At 42.4% G+C, this 23,250-nt stretch overlaps 1 protein-coding gene across 1 annotated transcript in view; it reads right to left on the reverse strand.

The window, feature by feature from the left end:
• The window catches only part of LOC134340655 (complement C1q-like protein 2), a 53,293-nt gene extending 41,588 nt beyond the window's left edge, over positions 1–11,705 (reverse strand). The window contains exon 1 of the mRNA XM_063038110.1: positions 11,130–11,705. Coding sequence (XP_062894180.1) covers positions 11,130–11,699 — 570 coding nt within the window. The 5' untranslated portion in view covers positions 11,700–11,705. The remainder of the gene's footprint in view (positions 1–11,129) is intronic.
• Positions 11,706–23,250: the final 11,545 nt, after the last annotated feature.

Below are 23,250 nucleotides of genomic sequence, written 5' to 3' on the forward strand. Positions count from 1 at the left end.
ACATGGGAGACGGTTATTGGAAGTTAGGTTGCATAGGATCCAGGGGAAGATGGCTAATCAGATGCACAATTGGCTTGATGATAGGAAGCAGAGGGTGCTGATGGAAGGTTGTTTGTGGGTCTGGAGCCCATGACTAGCGGTGTTCCCCAGGGCTCAGTTCTGGGCCCTTTACTATTTGCCGTCAATATCAATGGTTTGAATGAGAATGTACAAGCATTGTTAGCAAGTTTGCAGATGTCACTAAAATAGGTCGTGTCATTGACAGTGAGAAGGCTACCAGGATATACAGAGGGATCTTAACCAGCTGGATAAGTGGGTTGAGGTATGGCAAAAGGAGTTTGAATATGTGTGAGGTATTGCATTTTGGGAAGGCAGATTAGGGTGCAGCATTCACATTCAACCCTGGGGAGTGTTGTAGAATAGAGGGACCTTGGAGTGCAGGGACATAGTTCCCTGAAAGTGGAGTCAGAGGTAGACAGGGTGGTGAAGGGGGCTTTTGGCATGCTGGCCTTCATTAGTCTGGGCTCTGAGTATAGAAGTTGGGACATTATGTTGCAGTTGGTCAAGATGATGGTGAGGCCATATTTGGAATATTATGTTCAGTTTGGGTCACCCTGCCATAGGACATTAAGCTGGAAAGAGTGCAGAGGATATTTACAAGGATGTTGCTGAACTTGAGGGTCTGAGTTATGGAGCGAGGTTGGAAATTTTTTCACTGGAATGTAGAAGACTGAGAGGTGATCTTATTGAGGTATATAAGATCAAGAAGAGTGTAGATAGGGCCAATGTGCACTGTCTTATTCCCAGAGTTAGGATATTAAGAACTAGACGGCACAGATTTCAGGCAAGAAAGAAGAGAGTTAATAGTGATCTGAGGGGTAACCTTTTTTCCCAGAGGGTGGTCAGTGTATGGAATGAGCTGCTACAAGAGGTAGCTGAGGCAGGTACGTTAATAAAGGCATCTGTTAGTCTTGCGAGACCACGGATCTGCGCCTGGAAAGTCTTCACTCTCCAGGGCGCAGGCCTGGGCAAGGTTGTATGTGTCACAAAGGCGGGGGCTTTGGGAGCAAGGGTGGACCCAAATGCAAGACACATCTTGTGAGGTTACTTGGATTGAGTTTATTGTTTGATACCAGGAGAGCAAGGCAGGAGCAGGAGTAGCAAACTGGACAAGGACTCAGGACTACGACTAGACTGGGACTAGGGTCTGGGCTTGGACTCAGAATTGGCTCCCAGAACTAGAGGAGACATGAAGAGGCTAGGGTATGGACTCCGAGCCAGAGACTGGGCAAGGACCCAGTAACTGGGTCTTGCCTCGGGCTCGGACCCCAGAACCAGGCATGGACATGACATGGGCGAGGGAGAGGAGGAACATGGAAAACAGAGCCTCGGTCTCGGGGAGCAGGTACATGGAACCATGGACACATACACAGAACACAGTCGGGACCCCTCCTTGGGTACAGGACATAGGGCCGGGACTCACACACAGAACAGAGAGCCGGGACCCCTCCTTGGGTACAGGACATAGGGCCGGGACTCATGACCGCCCACGGGGCAACGGCAAGACGGCCTGACTTACCCCATGGAGGCGAGGACAAGACGAGACAAGACATTACTCTCCGCGGGGCAACGGCAAGACGGCCGGACTTACCCCATGGAGGCAAGGACAGGTCAAGACCAACACAAAAGCACATCAGACAATACCTATCTAGCTCCGGTGACAGAACTGGACTGAAGGGCAGGCGAGGGCTGCAGATGAGGGCTAGAGGCGAGAGGGGCAGAGAAGGGATTCAGACAGGGGGGGTAGAACAGGAATCACAGACCACCAGGGCCAGGACTTGACTCAGAACTGGGAAGCCGCCAGGGACAGGACTTGACTTGGTGCTTGAATGCTGCCAGGACCAGGACTTGACTTGGTGCTTGAATGCTGCCAGGGCCAGAACATGGTACTTGGAACCTCTGGGTAGTGGTGAGCTCTCGACTCGACCCAGGAACAGTAGACAGCGGTTCTTGATTCCCTCCGGCGGGTTAACTGATGGACCCACCGTGATGAGGAAACTTTGCAGGCTCGCTTCGGCGAGGTAACTGGACAGGGTTGCTCCGATGAGGAAAGGCGAATTACCGGCACTCGCTTCAGGCAGAGACAAGGCTTGCTCCAGCCAGATGACATTGGCACGCCACGACTTTGTAGACGCTCCTGCGCCGAACGGCTGAAAGCCGGAGACTATAAATTACCGGTTCAGCCGAGTGTTAATTGCCTCTAATCACCAAAGTCGAGGACATGGGAAAACAGGGAATCAACAGTCCAGATCGTAACATAAACAAGGTAAACTTAAAGGGACCCTGATCCAGACCATGACAGTATGGAAGACCAGCAGTTGCCCATGCTGCAAGTCTCCCCTCTCCATGACACCAATGTTGTCCAAGGGAAGGGCATTAGGACTTGGCACCAGTGTCATCACAGAGCAATGTGTGATTAAGTGCCTTGCTCAAGGACACAACACATTGCCTCAGCTGGGGCTTGAACTCACAACCTTCAGGTCGCTAGTCCAATGCCTTAACCACTTGGCCACGTGCCCACTGGTACATTAATCCATTTAAAATATACATGGATAGGAAAGGTTTAGAGGGATAGGGCCAAATGTAGGCAAATGAGGCGAGCATAGATGGATACCTTGGTTGGCTTGGAGCATTTGGGCCAAAGGGCCTGTTTCTATGGTGTATGATCCAATGACTTTATAAACCACTTGCATAATTGAAACCAACTGTTTTATTTCTGGGTAGTAGCTAGACACTAAAAGGATATATCAGCTCCTTTCACTATTGAATGAGGTCAAACAAGACCAATCTATAGAAGATTTTAAATCTTTGTTGCTGGTTTCCACTCTTCCTTGAGTTTCATATGGTCCATCTCTGACACCCCTCTTCACTTCCTTGATTTCTCTGATTTCAACTCTTTGGGACATGGCAGTGACTGGTGTCCAACACAAGAGCACTGGGCCTTCAGCTGCCTTGATTGCTTTTTTTTTTCACCTGTTTCTCTAAAATTCCATTCTTTTTGCCCAGTATCACCAACATAGTCACAATGCTTCCAACACATCTTCTGCTCTCAACTGAGGATTCCTCTCTATCACAGTTATCACTGTGTCCATCCATTTCCTTTACTTCTGCTAACACCCTTTCCCTTCCCTCCCACAACCAGGTTGTGGATCCCCCTTGCGCTCGCTATCCATCCCACAAGCCTGCCTATTCCTCACATCATTTTCTACCACTACAGGCTCTTTCTAGCATCATGCCCTATCAAACATATCTTCCTTTCTCTCCACATTCCGAAGGTTCACTCCTCAGTTACTACCAACAACCACTTTCTTTCCCATAGTCACTTCCATGATAAACCTGCCCCTTTATCTCCTCCCTTATCACTATCAAAGACCCCAAATACAGTTTCTAGGTAAACAGTCATTTATTTCCATTCTGCTACTCATATTTACAGTTCTAGACTTATTTTTCTCTTTACTTACCATCACCTTTTGCCCTTTAACTCCATCCTGTCTTCAATTTTATCAGCAACTTTCTCTTGCATTCTTTCTTCCCGCCCCCTAATTTTCCAGTTTGCATCTTAAAATTTGTCTTAGCTCTAACTTTTCCCAGTCCTGATGAAGGTTCAACAACTTGAAATTGTTTTTTTCTTCGTAGATGCTACCTGATCTGCTGAGTATTTCCAGCATTTATTTATTTTATTCCTCAATAAAGTGTTTCAATAGCATCTTGAGCTTATTATTTGTATTGCAGAACCTAATTGTCAGTGGATAGGATTCCATCGGACCTATTAAATTTAGATATTTGCTCTAATGCTTACATCTACTGACTGCTGGTACATTGAATCCAACACAGTTCTAGCTCTGAAAAAGGTTGTTGACACAGTTACTGCTGGGAACTCACCACATAGCAAGACAACCATCAGCTGATGCCTTCCCATTCTGCCTCCTAATAAATACAGTTTTGTGTCATCACCTGAGCAACAGCAACCAGGCTTTCATCCCTCAAACTGAGGTTCACTTATTAAAATAGCAAACCCTCAAGGCAAAAAAAAAAGGTTCCTTTATTTTCCTTTGGCTACAGGTCAATTGATTATACCTGTCCAGACTGAATGCAACAAATCCCAACTATACAACAGAATAGATCAGGAGCTAATTGAGAAGACAGCATGTTTATGTGTAGAAAGGTCACCCTTCAATGCACAAGTAAATTTCTCCTCTTTGTCAGCTCCCTTGTCTACAGGCTAAATGTGAAGTTAGCCTCTCTTACATTCACCCAAGACAAGCACATCAATCAATTCATAAATAAAAGACAATTGCATTTTATTGTATAGAGGATGTCACAGACACCGATGAGGTATGATAAATTGCCACACAAGTGAGCCTGATGGGATAATTTGCAACTAACAAAGTCACAAATTAGTTATACTTGATGTCTTGAGGTGATATTCATCATCCCCTACCAGCTGCCTGTGATTTGTTTTAATTATTCAGTATGCTTCAAAATATAATTTTTAAAGAGTTTTTTTTCACTACAAAATAACACAGCTGCGGAGGTGTGATAAATATCCCCCAGGTCAGATCTTGCATCTGGAATTGGTAACTTTTGTTATGATTGTGTCAAGAGTAAAGGGCAGGGAGACAGGAAAGCTCATTTCTTGGAGGAGCAGGTGTAATCCACTTGAATATCTTCAATATTGTGCTGCAATATTGGCAGACGTGGCAACATTATGCTGCTGCAAATTTGCACAGCGCTGTTGTTTTACTCAAGTAGAGTTATACAATGAAGAGGATCTCATTCAGTCCATTGTGCTGGACAAGCTATGCTATAGTTTGACTTCAATAAGTAACAGTTTAATTTTATAAATATCTCTGACTCAACTAAAGCCCCATTTGCAATAGATTTCAAAGCACACACCTGAATTGCAAATTGTAATCTAAGATCCAACAAGGATGAACAGCTTATTCACTCATGAAATTAAAGGAAAGAGCAAGAATGACTTGCCACATAGATGTTAAAAATGGAGCTGCCTCTACACTTGCCAGTGTTCCTCATGTTATTTTATGCTTCACAGCTGCTTGTTACTGACAATCATTGGAGAGCTTTCCTTTAACATCATGGATAGGGGAATCAAATTTTCGTCGATTAATGCATGGCACAATCCATATTGAACATATTGTTTAATTTATATTTTTCTTGTGAATGTTGTGTCTCTAATGCTGCTTCCAGTGTTTTCATTGCAACTATGCATTCATGTTCTTGTGGAGATGACAATAATCATGACTCAACTCCATCCATTAAACTGTTGCACTGCAAACCAAAGAAAGGCTCAATAGAGTTTCTCCCCATCCCTCTATGAATTGATTCAAAATACAAAATGCCCAATCAAATTATATTACACATTTCCATCCAGTTGACTTTCTTGGCATGACATTACAGTGGTCATATCAGCTCAGGAACAGTGAAATTCACAAACAGTTCAATTATCCCCATTTGCACTAATGCTCAATTCCAATGCTAAACATATATCCATTCATCATTCGTTAGGAGATATTAACCAAGACAGCATCATCTGATGTGGCAATCCATCTGTAGTTTCAGTGATCTGCAGTTGTTACTTATTTGATGGAATTCTTTTAGCCAAATACTGAATCCCATCAGTTTATTGAGCAATAGCAGACTAGATTGTATATACTTTTGGCTTAACTATATTTAATTGAGTGGATACAGTCATTTGGTATATTGAATATTTTAAAATGGATTTCTTTTGAAAGTTTAATTAACAGAATTGCAAAAACTTAGTCTCTTAAAAATGGCAAAAAATTGTTGGTATATTGGTCTCATGCCTTTCGTCCAGAATGTAAATGTTTTCCTAATTGAGAGTCAAGCAATAGTTTAAGTTCATAATAAAACAGAAAATGTAGGGAATACTAAGTGTCAGTTAGCATCTGTGGGGAGAGAAATAAAGCTAATATTTCAGGATGATCACCTGTCATCAACAATCATGAAAACTCATCAACATTTTATTTTCTTTTAGATTTCCAGACTCTGTAGTATTCTGCTGTTGGGTAACATTGTAAACAATGCTGATTTCCTTTTCTTGCATGTACATAATATCCTTAAATGACCAATATCTCTAGATTGGGAACTAATTCAGAGCTGCCGTGTTTGTAGATAAAAACAGCAGTTGCAATTGAATCTGCAGTCAGTTAGCATGGGTCTCTTTCTCCTGTCTGGTGGGTTCAACTCCAGCCAAGACAGATGGGTTGCAATGATTGTCTCTATAAGGAGCCTACATAGAAGGTAGTTGGATGGTCATAACCTTGTTCCTTGTGGACATGGCTGCACAGTGCACACAGTGCACTAATTGCCTTCAAATTGACAATTTTACTTGGAGAGGTCATAAAGAGAGCTGTGGAGGGAAGTGGAAACATTACATAGCCTACTCTTCTCAGATTGAGGTTAATGTGTGCGGCTGAGCAGGGGACAGAGAGCTTTACTCTGTATCTAACCATACAGAGTATCTAGTATGCTGAATACTGGTAGCCTAAAGCAGAAAATAGTCCCATTTTCAATCAGTGATGACTTTGATATACAGTAATAAATGCAGCAAAAAGGTTGGGGGGGAAAAAGAATCTTTAACTTGCCTTGATTTATATAGTAGCGATGTCAGTTTTATGGGCAAGAACAAAACTAATCAAGTGGAACAAAGCAAAACAGGACCGAGGAGTAGATGAGGGCTAGAGACACATTGTGCACTCTGAATTCATGATTCAAGGAAAGGAAAGAGGATTGCTTGAGAGATTAAAGTTCATTTGCTGACCTTGAAAAGATGCTGCGAGCCCGGCAGTCGTAAGAAGGAACAAACATGAAGGGGAAAGTGTTTTTGGGGCATTTTGATCGTGCATTTTAAGAAATTTTTTTAAAAGTTACAATAGTTCAAAGTACAATGTTTCCAGTAAAATAGAAGCTATTCCATGAGAGAGTAAAAGTAAGAGAAGGAAAGAGACAAACCAGGGCTCCCATTACTATCCAAGTCTATGAGAAATGAATCAAGAATGGAAGACGTTGTACTATTAAATAATGCAATTAAGGAAAAATAATAGTCAATTTTATTTCTATACTCGCTAATCATAGAACAGGGCATGCTCTCCTGACTGTTCCATTACTACAGACTGTTGAAACCTTTGCATAAGTGAATTAAATAACTAGCTTATGTATATAACAGGATTTGATTCAGAGGCTATGGTCAATATAGAAAATAATAGGACTAAAATTCAGGGCATTTGATTTCATTCAGATAGTGATGTTTTAATTTTCTGTTTGTAGGCTGTTTCACCAAAATGTCACATTTAGTTGCATTTAAGATATTTTGAATGAGTTAAAATATCCAGAGGTTTACAGGGTGACTTAAACCAAAACACCAAATTGCTTTATATGTATGTGTTTTGGATAATATCACTGGCAAAGATGTCCTGTAGTTCCCTTTGCTTCTGGGTGAATTGTCTAAAGCACATAGTGGCTGCAATCTAAGTTCAGAAAAGGTAAATTAACTGTTCAAAGTGCCCTAAGGACCCCCCTCTCCAACTCAACCTCCAAGGGCCCACTTATTCCTGGTGATCCCAGTCAATCTTCATTTGTTAAATGCTAGCAGGTCCACCTTAGGATGAGTTGGGTGTTCACAGCCTCCAATTTTATACAGTACCAATTAGCAGAAAGTTTTAATGACACAAAGAGCATCTATTCTATATGATAAGACTGCTGAATGGATCCTGACCTGGATCTGGGCCGTACCCTCCAAATATCCGGATCTGCCTCTCAGTTTTTTTGCACTACCTTACTTTCCCTTTTCTATTTTCTATTTATAATTTATAATTTAAATTTTTAATATTTACTATTGATTTGTACTCCAGGGAGCACGAAGAGCAGAATCAAATATTGCTGTGATGATTGACGTTCTAGCATCAATTGTTTGGCAACAATAAAGTGTAAAGTATAAAATATTCAATATTTAGTAAACATGCAATTTTTCTGTGTTTTTAGGATGTAATTAGTTTTTGGCAGTATGTAGGTGGGAAAGTACATGGATATCTGCTTAAAACATACACACCAAGCTTTTTTTTATATATAGATCATCAGGATCTGAAGATTTGCATTCTTACCAACCCCTCCATTTGCAACACTGGGCAACCCTATAGTGCGGTTTGAAAGGTTTTAAGGTGGGCCATGTCTGGTCAGTTTACTTGAAAGTGTTAGAAGAATCCAAAATATTTTAAAATAAATTAGCACAGAAGGAATAAATATATGTGACCAGAAAACGGATTTCACCTCTTTCACTACTGGGTATGGAATTAATGCCCAATTGTACCCCTTGCAATTATTCAGCAAAAATACCTCAGGAACCTTCCTACCAAAATTTGTGCATAAAATCATGCACTGAAGTGGGATCTGTGTAACATGCATGAGGAGCTGCTTGAGAAGATATGCTGATCACAAAGCATCAGATCTTTTCGGTGCCCTCCCCATGGCAGACACATATCAGCTGCATAAATGAAAATGGGTGAGGGGACTGATGGGCAGATGGAGGTGGGTGAGTAGGGTGAGAGGCAGGTGGCAACAGCTGGGGGGGGGCAAATGGAGACAGAAGCCAGAAGGTGAAGAGGTATTAAGAATTACAGGTAGAGCCAAGACCATGGCCAAATTGGCAATGGTCTTATGGAATGTCGGAGCAGGCTCAATGGGCCAGATGGTCTGCTTCTGCTCCTATAACGTTCTTGTGTATGCCTGCTGTGGAGATGAGAGAAAAGGTGGGGGAACAGAAGATATGCTGATCGCCCCATATCTATGGGTACCTGAAAAATCTTCTATGCTATGAGTGGTCCCATACCAATGTAAGGTGTGGGATGAGCCGGGGCAGAGATCAACGTGTGTAATTCTGACGTCAATTAAATAAAGAGGCTGAGAACAAAGGACCGTGAGTGATGCAGTTTCCATTCCTCTGAGCTCTGAAAATTAGAGCTGGTGGATGGTGTGGACAAGACATGCCACAGTGTAGACCTTTTATCTGCCGTCTCACTGCTGATATCAGCCTAACGTGATCCCAGTTTTGTCTGTGAGTGTCCAACGATTTTCACACCATATGCCAGGTGATATTAAATCTGGATTTTGATTCTGATGGTCAGAGGTTTCACCCAACAGTTCCAGTTTATGTTAGCAATGGAGGAAAAGCGCAATGCGTAACTTGTGGTGTTATTTGGTGGTGATCAATGATAGATGCTGGGAAAATGTTAGCAGTGCCCGGGCAAATGACCACAATGTCACCTAGAGATGATTGACAGTGCAACCTGACCCAGGTAAAATCACTTTTGTGCTTGATTTTCATATGAAAAATGAATGCTAATGGATCAAATTTCTGGGATGTGAATTTGAAGCAACCCCCCCCACCTGGTGCACATGTTAATTTCCTAAAGCTGACTAGTGGCATGAATAGATCTTGGCTCATTATCTGAGATTTAAACAGGACAAATGGTATTCCCAGTCTATAAAATACGTACTGGTTAGGCAGGAGGTAAAGCTGAGCTGTGTGAGCTCTGATGGACGGATTGGAAGGTTTTACGACTTGATATGACCCGCTTGTTTGAACGCCCCAGGGGATCATCGGACATTGTCTAAAGTGATTGACGCCTAAACTAAAAACATCAAATATCCTGAAGATAACTGGGTCCAGCTCACCAAGTGGGAATTCTGCATGGTATCAGCAGTTCATGACATGGCCCAGCCCAGGCACACACTCCAGTACTGCAGAAGTATATCGCAGGCTGGCTCTCATTCTGTGCCAAGCTTTTCTTTTAAGTTTGTAGATCCATGTGATTTGCACATCTGGCAGCAAAACATGAAAGTAAAACCCAGCTAGTGCTAAAACCTCAGAAGGCTGCTTTAATTGGAATGGACGTGAGTTCTTTCAAGATTTCTCAAATCCAAAACATTTGCTTATATGCAATAATTGCAAAGGAAAAGGAAGGTGTCTCGTTCTCCACACAGGTCTGATGTACCACTTTAATGGAATTGTACTGAAAGTATTTGTTTCTGCACAACAATTATTTAGAATGCACAGCACACACAATATATCAATCTTCATGCACATGTTAAAAATAGTATTTGCACTATATAGGGGCATAATAAAGGAAGCTCTGGTAAATCATTACAAATCGCTGTTCAGATCCCAACTCACGTTTTGTGCCAAGTTTCAGGCACCACATTTCAGGAAGCACACCTGGGCCTTGCGGAAGGTCCATGGAAGACGCGGCACAGAGATACCAGGCATGAGGGAACTATATGGAGAGACTGGAGAAGCTGGGGTTATTCTCAACACAGCAAAGACGGCTAAGGAGGTGTCTTAATACCGAGGTAGAGGTGGCCGATAGAGAGAAACGGTTGTGACTGACAGGAAGACCCGTAACCAAAGGATTCGAGTTGAAGAGAATTTGCAAAAAAAAAAGCCAAAGGAAAACCAGATTTTGTTTTTGGAAAAAACTACTCGGCCATTTCTGATCTGGAGTACGTTGCTCGAGAACAACTTCATGAGGGGATTGAATGTGAAGGGGAAACATTACAGCCGAAGGGAGAGCAGCGAGTGAGATTAATTGGCAGCTCTTTCGGCGATCAGGGACAGGCACAATGGGCCGAATAGCCTCCCACGCCGCATCGTTCTCTGGACTTTTCATCCTCTTGAAGCCGCTGTCTCAACGCTCGAGCTCGGATTCTTTTCTACAGCCCAACAATGCTTCACACTTTGGAGAGGGGCGGTATCTGGGACCTTTAAATTCCAACTCACTGCTTCTAGCCGAAGAGACCGACAGAGCGTATAAATCCCCTCCACCCCACCCACCAACCTTCCCAATCGTCCTTCACTCTACCCCTAACTCAACATACCTGCAGACTTTCCCCGTAGTGAACAAAATTCACCAGAAATTGGCCGGCCAGAGACTTTCTCAGCCCTGTTGGCTCACGAATGCTTCTCGCTGAAGTTAGGCGGGTGCAACTGGCAGGTCAAACTTTACAAACTTTTGTATTGGGAGCACAACACTTACCTGGCCATTCTTGCACAGGTCAGCCCACATACTGGTACCGTCCCCTCCTCTCATCAGTACATGATAGGTAAAGAAGTAGATCCCGGGCACTGTGCAGGTGAACTTGCCCGTAGAAGCCTCGTAGTGGTTTCCAACGTTAGTCACCACGTCGTCAAATTTAAGAATTTCGTAGCCCTCGTGCGGTTTCTTGAGGCCGGCGTAAAAGGCGATCTTCGGGCTGTGGAAAGCTGCGCTGAATGTGCCTGCCCCAGATCCCGGTGGCCCGGGTGGACCCGGTTTGCCCAGATCTCCCCACTCTCCAGGTGGACCTCTTGGACCTGGGGGTCCGGGCTCTCCGGGAGGTCCCCTGGGTCCAGGTTTACCTCGGCGTCCCTGGTCGCCCTTGCTCCCGTGGATGAAGGGTGGCGGGGACATCACGGCCAGATCCTGGATGGCTTCTGCCGCCGTGGAGCTCGGCTTTGGGCTGTAAGGGTCACAGACCATTCTGCAGCTGCCTAGCATCTCGTAGTGGGCTGAAGCCTTGGAGCTTTGGACCAGCAAGGGGATGGCGATGAGCAGAATTAAGACCATGGCCACCCCAATGGCCGCTCCAATCACTCGCTTCCTTCGGCTGATTCTGGACGCAGCCAGCGTCAAAAAATCGTTTTCACTTTTGGAAGTAATGGTGAACGATTTACCAGAGGCCACCCCAACGGAGAAATCTATCTAGCTAGTTCAGAGAGGCAGAAGATGTTTCTGGGGGAAATCAGGATTTGCTAGAGAAAGTTTTGCTCTAAGGCTCGTTCTCCCCTGCCAGATCCAATGTCCATCAGTGAGGAAGGCAGCGCGAAGTGTCTGCTCCGACAGGCTGCTACAGAAGGTCTGACGAGGGAAAGGGGGATTTTGTGGACAATCTGAGCGACCCCTGCCTTCAGATCGCGTGAAATCACATCTTCCTGACGCCAACAGCCCTCGGCTGGGATTGCGAATCTTCGCAGAATTACGGACAGGTCTTCCAAACTACTTTAAAAAAATATTAGCACATATAAAACTCTTCGGATATTTCGGTTGGTGACAATAATGCAAGACACTTAGAAGTGATGTAACCGTATGGAGTTTGCATTCCAATAATCTCAGCAATAACTTATTTAAAACATATGATTTTTTAGGGACTATTAATTTTCACCGGCTGCAAAAATGAAGCACGGATCATAACAAGTTAATAGCAAGATAGAACTGCGGAACTTACCCCATGCAGATCTGTCTTAAATTCTCTTTCTCTCTCTCTCTCTCTCTCTCTCTCACACACACACACACACACACGCACGAACTTTGCAAGATATAAATAATCGGTTTAATTCTCCCTCGCCTCCGACGAGATTCTTCAGAAAACGCAGCTTTCGATATCAGCGCAATGCTTGAATTCATTCTGGCAAAGCGCTGTGTCCCGCCGCATTACTTTATTTGAATTTTAACAACCGCCGTTGATTACAGACACATCCCAGAGCTTGCAGGATTCTTTGATGATCGAATTTCCAAGACGAGACTCAGCGAAAAAAAAACCTAAAAATCTCATTTGGGACAAAAATCTCATTTGGGACGATGGTTGACAACGAAGCTAAATTCCCCTCCTCTCTATCATCCCGTGGCTTTTTAAAATGAAACATCGCAGACTGTCTTTTATTAGAACAAAAGTATAATCCTGATTTAGACTCGCAGGGGGACCTGTCAATTTACACGTTTAATTCGGTTTCAGGCACCAGTTGCAATGGTATGAATGAAAGAGGCTGCAACTTCTAATGCGGGAATAAACATCCCCTCCACCCCAAACAACCTCCCATTTTGAACGTAGAACTGAAAGAAACGTTCAACAAAATTAATTGAATGAATGATGTCTGAATGCCGGTATTGACTATGTTTTGTTCTGAATTTGCATATAAACGAACGAGCCCTTCATTCTTACATTTTCCTAAACGGACGCATATGGTCGTTTTCACCCCACCTGTTTAATATTTATCTGCTTCTGCAGATAAATATTATGGAACATATGTTTCATAAAACAAACAATTTCACCGCGGTTATTCCATGCTGTGATATCACTAAACAGACCTCTGGGACCGTGGTGAGATATAATTTCATAGTGTTCCAGTGTTAGTTGAGAGCTATATGCGGGGTTTCTGCTAAAAAAATGTTCTCTCCAAGCCCAGACTGTCATGTCTTGAGCTGTAGAAGATGTACCATGTTTATCAATTTTCCTCTTAACTTGATAAACACGTACAGGAGACCCACAGACCGCAATCAATATAATTTCTAACCATAATTTATCACTGCTATCCAAACTGCAACCGGTTTAACCATTCGAAAATATTCTCTCCATAAAAAAGTTTTATTTGCTAAATAAATATATTTGAAACGGCCAAGTTAACTGTAATTCACTTCCAATTGACCCTCAGTTAGACTATATGTTTTTTTGCTTATTATTGGGGGGGGGTGATGGAAGCAATAATAGTGGGCTTAATTAGAGGATAGATTTGAAAGTGTAAGCGCAGCGGTCAAGTGGTGCGATTGTTTAACAGTATGAAGAGACATGCAGGGCCAGTTAATTGGATATATTTGACCCCTGTTGTTTTTAAAGGACCATAGTGTCGAACTATCTGGGATCAGGATTTTGCAGAATGCAGGGAACGAGAAGACGAATGCTAAATCTGGCCACAGTGCCGCCAGGGGGGCTGTATAGGAGGGCTCCTTGTGTTGGGGTCGGCGGGCGGTAAGAAGTATCAGTTGCTTAACCAGTCAAAAACCAATGATAGACGCCAGAGTACCGGAACCGGATCTTTAATAACACTCTCGGAATACTCAAGAATATCAGAATCAGAATCAGGTTTATTATCACTAACATAATGTCGTGGCATTTGTTGTTTGTGGCAGTTTAGTGTAAGACATAAACATGTACTCTGTTACAATGAATAAATAAACAAATTGTGCAAAGGAGGAACAGCGAGGTAGTGATCATGGGCTCATTAACCGTTCAGAAATCTGATGGCAAGGGGAAGAAGCTGTTTCTAAAACATTGAGTATTGGTCTTCAGGCTCCTGTGCCTCCTCGCTGATATTACCTGCAACCTTTGTGTTAAATCGGAATAATGCCACACGCTATTAGATCGAAAATGCATTGAAGGTTTAAGGGGTTAGGGATTGGAACCCGCCATTTGATTAAAACATGGGTACGAGGTTATCATCTGGGTGTATGATTCTAGGTGGCAGACACGAGATGAGTCGGTGCAGAGTATGGTTCAGGGTGTGTATATCGACAGGGGCCATGGTTACAGGATGGTCCGCTGAGGACCTCATTTGAGCTTCGATTAAAAAAAAACTTCCAATTGCATTTGAACAGGGCTGGAGATTGCTCCTCCCATGGAATCGATCACTACAAAAGTCTTAAAATGATAATATATACTGTCAAATGTTATTGACCGGTGTCCAGACCTCATTCCCAACGAATTGCGATCTAGTGTTAGGGTCGGCCTGTCCGCTGCTGTTTCCGGCTCGGATTTATACTTAATTGCATTTTCTGATTCGGGTAACTTGTACTATTTGTGTGGATAACACATTATTGTGTTTTTTTTTTGTTCCGGGGGCTTCAAGTGGACAGATTCCAGGGATAGGGTAGTTTTTTTTGTGTCGGAGGGGTGTTGTGGTAAAAATATTATAGTTGGAAAGTTAATATTTATTTCTTCCGCCCTGTGTTGGTTGGTCAGACCGCAACCAGATCCTGGGTTAACTCGCTTATATTGTTTATTTTCATTGCGCCACTCTCCCTCATAAAGGTCAAGCAGATTTACTTTATACTTTTTTAAAAGTCAAAACGAAAAGGCGCAAACATTCTAAAAGTATCCCTGCAGCTCGTTACCTTATCCAGGACAGACATACAGAAAGGTGCCGAGAAAAGGCCAGCAATATCATGGAGGATCCCACCTACCTTGCTCATAGACTGCTTGTCCCACTTCCGTCACGGAGGAAGCTATGCAGCTTCCACGCCAGACTCAAAAACAGTTACTTTCCCCAGGTAGTAAGGCCGAACAACACCTCTACCCACTAACCCTACCTACTGCACAACACCTCTCCCATTACTTTATCACTTCCTGTCAGAGTCACCTTATGTCCAGACGCTCCTGAGCCGAGCGTCACTTTATGGAGATACACTCAATCTATGTATATACTTGTGTTTTATTATTGTGTTCTTTATTTTATTGTGTTTTTTTTTTGGTGCTGCATTGGGTCCGGAGTAACAATTATTTCGTTCTTCTTTACACTCACGTACTGGAAATGTCATTAAGCTATCTTGAATCTTGGTTCTTAAATCTTGAATCTCTCTCCTCCAGCCGCTTAAATCACTGCATATAAAGCACGGCTGAAACGATGATGTGATGCTATATAAATGCAAAATTCAGTTTATTTTAAAGACAAAGCCTCCCAGTGACAAGGTCCTATACCTGCTTCCATTAGCAAAATATTCACCATCAAGCTGATTAACAAGGACTTGGCTAATGTGGTTTGAATTGCGGAATCATGCAATTTTCTCCAACAGAGGGCTGTCTGGTGGAAGGGACAGACCTCAGTTATATTGCTGGTATCGGAACGAGGAGATTTATATTATTTTTGAAGCAGCATGAATTAAGTTATGCCTGCTCATACTGCTCCTTAATTGGCTAAACACGATGTCTGGGCCCCTGTTTAGCCAATTAAAGAGCAGGATGAAGGGGCAAAAGTGCTTAAACAGAGTCATAAAGTCATAGAAAAGTACAGCACAGAAATAGGCTCTATGGACCATTTAGTCTGTGCTGAACCATTTAAACTGCCCACTCCCATCAACATGAACCTGGACCATAGCCCTCCATACCTCTCCCATCCATATACCTATCCAAACTTCCCTGAAACGTTGAAATCGAGCTCGCATACATCACTTGTGCTGGAAGCTCATTCCACACTTGCCCCACCCTCTGACTGAAGATGTTTCCCCACATGTTCCCCTCTACATCCCAAGAAATAAAGTCCTAACCTATTCAGTCTTTCCTTATAACTTAGGTCCTCCGGTCCCGGCAACAAACATCCTTGTAAATTTTCTTTGTACTCTTCAAACCTTATTTACATTTTTCCTGTAGGTAGGTGACCAAAACTGCACACAATACTCCAAATTAGACTTCACCAATGGTCTTATACAACTTCAACATAACATCCCATCTCCTGTACTCAATACCTTGATTTATGAAGCCAACAGGCTAGAAGCTTTCTCTATGACCCTGTCTACATGTGATGGCACTTTCAATGAATTATGGACCTGTATTTTCAGATCCCTTTATTCTACTGCACTTCTCAGTGCCCTACCGTCCACTGTGTAAGATCTATCCTGGTTGGTCCTACCAAAGTGCAACACCTCACTCTTGTCTGCATTAAGTTCCATTTGCCATTTTTCAGTCCATTTTTCCAGCTGGTCCAGATCCTGCTGCAAGCTGATAGTCTCTCTCACTGTCCACTACACCCCCAAACTTGCTGTCATCTGCAAATCTGCTGATCCAGTTAAAGCTATTATCACACAGATAATTGATATAGATGACAAACAACAATGGACCCAGCACTGACCCCTGTGGCACAGACCTCCAGTCAGAGAGGCAACCTTCTCCCACAAAGCCAATCTCTAATCCAATTTACTACCTCATCTTCAATGCCAAAAGACTGAGCCTTCTTGACCAACCTCCCATGTGGGACCTTGTCAAATGTCTTGCTGAAGTCCATGTGGACAACCTCCACTGCCTTGCCCTCATCAACTTTCCTGGTGACTTTCTCAAAAAATTCCATGAGATTGGTTAGACACAACTTATCATGCAAGAAGCCATGCTGACTATCCCTAATCAGACCATTTCTATCCAAATTCTCATATATCCGGTCCCTTAGAATACCTTCCAGTAACTTTCCGGCGAATGATGGCAGGCTCATTGGCCTATAATTTCCTGGTTTATTTTTAGAGCCTTTCTTAAGTAGTGGAACAACATTGTCTATCCTCCAGTTCTCCAGTACCTCACTTTTCACTAAGAGCCCCTGCGATTTCTACACTTGCCTCCCACAGGGTCCAAGGGGACATCTTGTCAATCCCTGGGGATTTATCCACCCTGATTTGCTTCAAGACAGCAAACATTCCCTCCCTTGTAATCTGTATATTGCTTCTATAGACTGTGTCTGTCTCCCAAGTAAATACAGATGCAAAAAATCCATTTAAGATCTTCCCATCTCTTTTGCTTTTGGAATCCTTTTTCTCTCTTGTAATCCTTTGGCTCTTAACATATCTGTAGAATCCCTTGTCTGCTAGGGCAACCTCATGCCTTCTTTTAGCCCTCCTGATTTCTTTCTAAAGTGTTCTCTTGCATTTCTTATATTCAATAAGTACCTCATTTGTTCCTACCTGCCTATACCTGCTATACACCTTTCTTTCTTTCTTAACCAGGGCCTCACTATCTCTTGAAAACCAAGTTTCCCAAAACCTGTTATCTTTACCTTTTATTCTGACAGGCACATGCAAGCTCAAAATTTCACCTTTGAAGGCCTCCCACTTACCAAGTACACCTTTGCCAGGAAACAGCCTTTCCCAATACACACTTGCCAGATCATTTCTGATACCATCAAAGTTGGCCTTTCTCCAGTTTGGAACTCACGGGCCAGACCCATCTTTTCCATATTTGCTTTGAAACTAATGGCTTCAGGAATGTTTACATACATGTATTCTGTGTTAGCCTCTGCTTAGTGGCAATGTTTCTTAAGTTAATGAGCGATCGCTCAGCTATAATTCAAAGCCTATCTGAAATCTTTGCCACAGTTTTACGGCAGCTGATGCACTTGCCATGGTCACCATGTGGTCCTGCATTGTTTTAATAAACTAATATTGGGCAGGGTGCACTGGACATCAGGTGCCGACATGATGCCTCTCCAAGATGCAAGATCTGCAGTGTAACTGCATCGCAAGGGGTAGAGAGGAGATAACCATTGGCATGCACGGATCCCTCCACCAGGGAAAGAGATTAAATAACTGTATCAAATGATGCATTCCCTAATCTATCTGTCTCTACCACCACCCCTGGCAGGGCACTCCACGCACCCACCACTCTCTGCGTAAAAACTTGCCTCTGACATCACCCTTATACTTTCCTCCAGTCACTTTAAGGCTATGCCCCTTAGATTAGCTATTTCTACCCTGGGAAAAAGTCTCTGGATATCCACTCTATCTATGTCTCTTATCATCTTATACACCTCTATCAAATCACAGCTCATCCTCTTTCACTGCAAAGAGAAAAGCCCTAGCTCACTCAACCTATCCTCATAAGATATGCTTTCTAATCCAGACGTCATAATGGAAATCTCCTCTGCACCTTCTCTACAGCCTCACATCCTTCCTATATTGAGGCAACCAGAACTGACCACAGTTGGGAGTTTTCACTTTATTTATTCCATCAAAATGATCCTTAATATAAAATGTTTGTTGATGTAGTTCCTAACGTGTGGGGCCCTGAACAGGACACACTACTGGAACTAAGGCCTAATCAAGGATGGACGCTTAAGCAAGCTTCCTTACACTTGTGCTCTATGCCGATAACTAAAACTCATAATTCAATATTGCTTTCCTTAAAACAGTTCTACCAACCTGTCATGCAACCTTTAAAGAGCCGTGACTATGAATGCCCAGGTTTCTCTGTCCAGTCCCTCTCAAACTGCATTGTTTGGTTGATGCTCCTCTTCCTCATTTTCCGAGCTAAAATGCTTCAGTTCACATGTCCCTGCATCACATTTCATCTGCTCATTTCACCGGTCTGCCCTGCACCCCCCTCCTCATTCTCCACACTTCCAAGTTTTATGATCATTGATGAACTATAAAATCATTACTTTATACACAAGTCTAGATCATTAATACACATCAAAAAGAACAACAATCAGAGGCACAAAAGCCATATCCTAACCAGCACCAAAGCTATGCCTTGTAATTCACATGATTATGAAACTATTTTTCTCTGTAGATTCCAATAAAAAAAAGCTTGATTGATTTTCTTTTGGTAAGACCTATAGAATATGGATACTATTATGCAACCAAGCTTCATAAGGTCAGATACACTATATGGCAATAGCTGGAGATTGTTAAGCCCTGAGTGTATAGTATTACTTATTGTTTATATTGTGCTGCAGAATACCCAGAAGTGAAGAGAGCACTTTTGCAGACAACACATGGTACACCAGAGAGTTGCTCATACCTCTCTGACAAATAAAACACATGTCCTTCATATGAATGTTTCTGTTGAGAAAATCCCAGTTAAGACATCCCGGGTAGCAGTGATAGTTCTTGTCTTCCCAGGTTGAAGTTATTTGCCAAACATTAGCCAGCAGTGAACAATGGGTTCAAACTGGTCCATTGAGCCCTGCAGGGCTGATCATATTATCGATAATTAATTTGGAGTCATGATAGTTACAGTACTGTGTGAAAGTCTTACGCACATACATTATATATAGCTAGGGTGCCTCAGACTTTTGCACAGTACTGTAGTAATTTTATGCATTGCACTGTGCTGCAGCTGCAAAAAAAAGCAAAATTCATGACATATGTGAGTGATGATGAACCTGATTCTGATATGGGTCTCTGTTGTGGACTGACAGATTGGGAAGTGGGCAGGGAGAGAGGAACCATGGTTGGGAAAAGGGGGAGGGAGAGAGAAGCACCAAAGAGACGTTCTGTAATGATCAGTGAACCAATTGTTTGGAATCAGATGACCTTGTCTGGTGTCTCAGCATTGGGCGTGTCTGCACCTGGCCCTGGCACTCCTTCTCTGTCACCTGTCCCACACCCCTCCCGCGGCACTCCATCCTCGCCATTCACAACATCCTTTGCTCCCACCGGATTTACAAACTCACTCTCTGCTCCATGTTGACAAGTACAGTACTGTGCAAAAGTCTTACATACCCTAGCCAGATATATGTGCCTAAGAACTTTGCACAGTGCTGTATACTGCATGTTTTGTTTCAAAATGTTGGCTTCATACTTGCGGATGTGGAATGAAACAACCTAATACACGTGCCTGAAAACTGTGCTTGGTTTAATGTGTTCATGTAAAACAAGTTTTTTAAAAAATGTACATCAGATAAATATATCTTTGACCATGTATTTTCCTTCAACTAAGGATCCTCTTGAACAGGATGGTCATTAAGTGGTGTAGACAAAGCAATGTAAAGTCAAAATCACAATGTCAATTCGATATTCAAAAAGCTAACAAGGGATCAAAGATCATGAAATAATAATATAACATTACTGTCTCCAGAATTATCAACAAAGATCAAATGAATGAGAGTCAGTTAGATTGTTCTGTTTCATTGTTTACATGTTTTAAATACTTGCAACTAATGACTATTAAATCCATTTCTACAATTGAAACCAAAGAAAGAATGGACTGATTTTTGCTTGAGATATTTCCCAAGCAAATTGCCCTCTGGATATTGCAGCAATCCAGATCAACTTTATTGCATGTGTTTGCATGAAGGAAATTATTAAGGTAACTGACCATTCATGCACAAGAGAAATTCTGCAGATGCTGGAAATCCAAAGCAACAAACACAAAATGCTGGAGGAACTCAGCAGGCCACACAGCATCTATGGAAATGAATAAACAGTTGATGTTTCAGACCGAGACCCTTCTTCAGGTTTGGAAAGGAAGGAGGAAGACAACAGAATAAAAAGGTGGGAGGTGGGAGGTGGGAGGGGGTGTGCAGAAAGAGGCTAGTCGGAAGGTGCTCGGTGAAGCCAAGTGGGTGGGAAAGGTAAAGAGCTGGAGGAGCCTCCATCCCCTCCTCCCCGACACATTTTTATTCTGGCATCTTCTCCATTCTTTTCCAGTCCTGAAGAAGGGTCTCGGGCTGAAACATCGACTGTTTATTCTTCTCCATAGATGCTGCCTGATCTGCTGATTCCTCCAACATTTTATGTCTGTTGCAACTGACGATTCATTCAGCTCTGGATTATGTTATTCCAAGGTAGAATTGCTCACCTGTTTCAAACTAACCCCTTTCTTCAAGAGGAAAGCTGCATGTAAAAGGGATACTCCTGGTTAAGCCCAATTATGGACATATCCTAGATTATTTTATAAAGAAATAATCAATCAATAATGTTTCCAAAATCTATTCCACAGCAGCTGGTCTCCTAGCCAGAGGTACAACCTGGCCAGAGTCCAGATGAAGGATCTCAACCCAAAATGAAATTTGTCTATTTCCCTCCACAGATGCTGTCTGACCCACGAGTTCCTCCAGCAGTTTGTACTTTTTTTTGCAATCTATCATGTTTTGGAGACAAGGTTACAGAAATTTGATGTTTCTTTGTTTTGATTCTGCTCCCAGCTGCTCCAGACTGGTCTAAGCAATGTTATCTGTCAGACAGATTATGTAATTAAATTACATCCTTCCTCATCACATTCTTCACTAATCAAACAACACTATGTAATTAACAGTCAGATGTGTTAAGCAAGAGATGCTCATCTCACGATGCTCTCAAAGGCAATTCTCTCAGATCCCCGTCAAGCTTTGCTTATATTCTCGATGGTTTTGCATTACAACGAATAAGAGTTCAAGAAAAACAACAATTCAGCACAAAAACCAAAGGATTTAATTATCTTGATTGTTACTGTACTTTCCTGAGTTGCTTGCCTTGCTTAGATTTCAGTCTTTTTAATCCCCTCTCTGGTAATTTACCTGCTCTCTGCTCCGCACTTACTGGGTGGAAATGCCAAGAGGATCCACTTCCCAGAAGATTTTGAACAGTTTCACACAGAAGAATGAGAGCACATTGAATTCGAGTTGTTCTTTTCAGGTTGTTGGGAGACTGGTTAGCTGATTATTGACCACAGAAGGAGGAAACTGGAGGTCCATGAGCCAGTCCTCATTGGAGAATTAGAGGTGGAGACGATCAGCAACTTTATATTCTTCTGTTTTATTATTTCAGAGGATCTGTCGTGGGTCCAGCACATAAGTACAATTATAAACAATTACAAAGAAAGCATAGCAGCACCTCTACTTCATTAGGAGTTTGCAAAGGTTTGGCATGACATCTAAAACTTTGGCAAACTTCTATAGATGTGTGGTGGAGAGTCTTTTGACTGGCTGTATCAGCAATGCCCTTGAACAGAAAAACCTACAAGAAGTAGTGGATACAACCCAGTCCATCACAGGTAAAGCCCTCCCCACCATTGAGCACATCTACATGAAACGCTGTTACAGGAAAGCAGCAGCTATCTTCAGGGACCCCCACCACCCAGGACATGCTCTCTTTTTGCTGCTGCCATCAGGAAGGAGGTACAGGAGCCTCAGGACTCACACCGCCAGATTCAGGAACAGTTATTACCCCTCAACCATCAGGTTCTTGAACCAAAGGGGATGACTTCACTTAATTTTACTTGCACTTTTCATCTCACATTCTTGATATTTATTATTTGTTTATTTATTATTATTATTTTTCTTTTTTTGTATTTGCGCAGTTTGTTGTCTTCTGTATACCGGTTGAATGCCCAAGTTGGTGCGGTCTTTCATTGATTCTGTTATTGATTTACTGTGTATGCCCACAAGAAAATGAATCTCATGGTTGTATATGGCGACATGTATGTACTTTGATAATAAATTTAATTTGAACTATGAACTTTAAGAGAGAATGGTAAAAATGGTACTCCAATTGGTGGTATATCCCCTAGGAATCTTCTTTAATATCAGTTTTATAACTTTTTAATATCTTTTTAATAGCTATTAATTGCTTGGCTTAAACAATAGAAACCTGGATAAGAAATTTAAAGGTTACATGAACAATGGTTGGTACAGTACAGTGCAGATGGGAAAAAGAATATAGGCAGTAAGTAAGTGAGTAAACTGGAGTTGAATATAGATGATGTGATTACCCAAATAATATTAATATTAGAACTGGGCCTTGCAGGAAGTGTTATTTTATACAATGTGTCTGAAAAATATGGAGCATTCTCACCAAGATGGAGGTACAGTATGAGACCATTGGAGGTGTTTTTATGTTAGGATTAAAAAACATAACTATACCTTGTAGTGACAAATTCCACATTTTAAAA

This window comes from Mobula hypostoma, chromosome X1, assembly GCF_963921235.1.
Source record: "Mobula hypostoma chromosome X1, sMobHyp1.1, whole genome shotgun sequence".
Taxonomy (NCBI): domain Eukaryota; kingdom Metazoa; phylum Chordata; class Chondrichthyes; order Myliobatiformes; family Myliobatidae; genus Mobula; species Mobula hypostoma.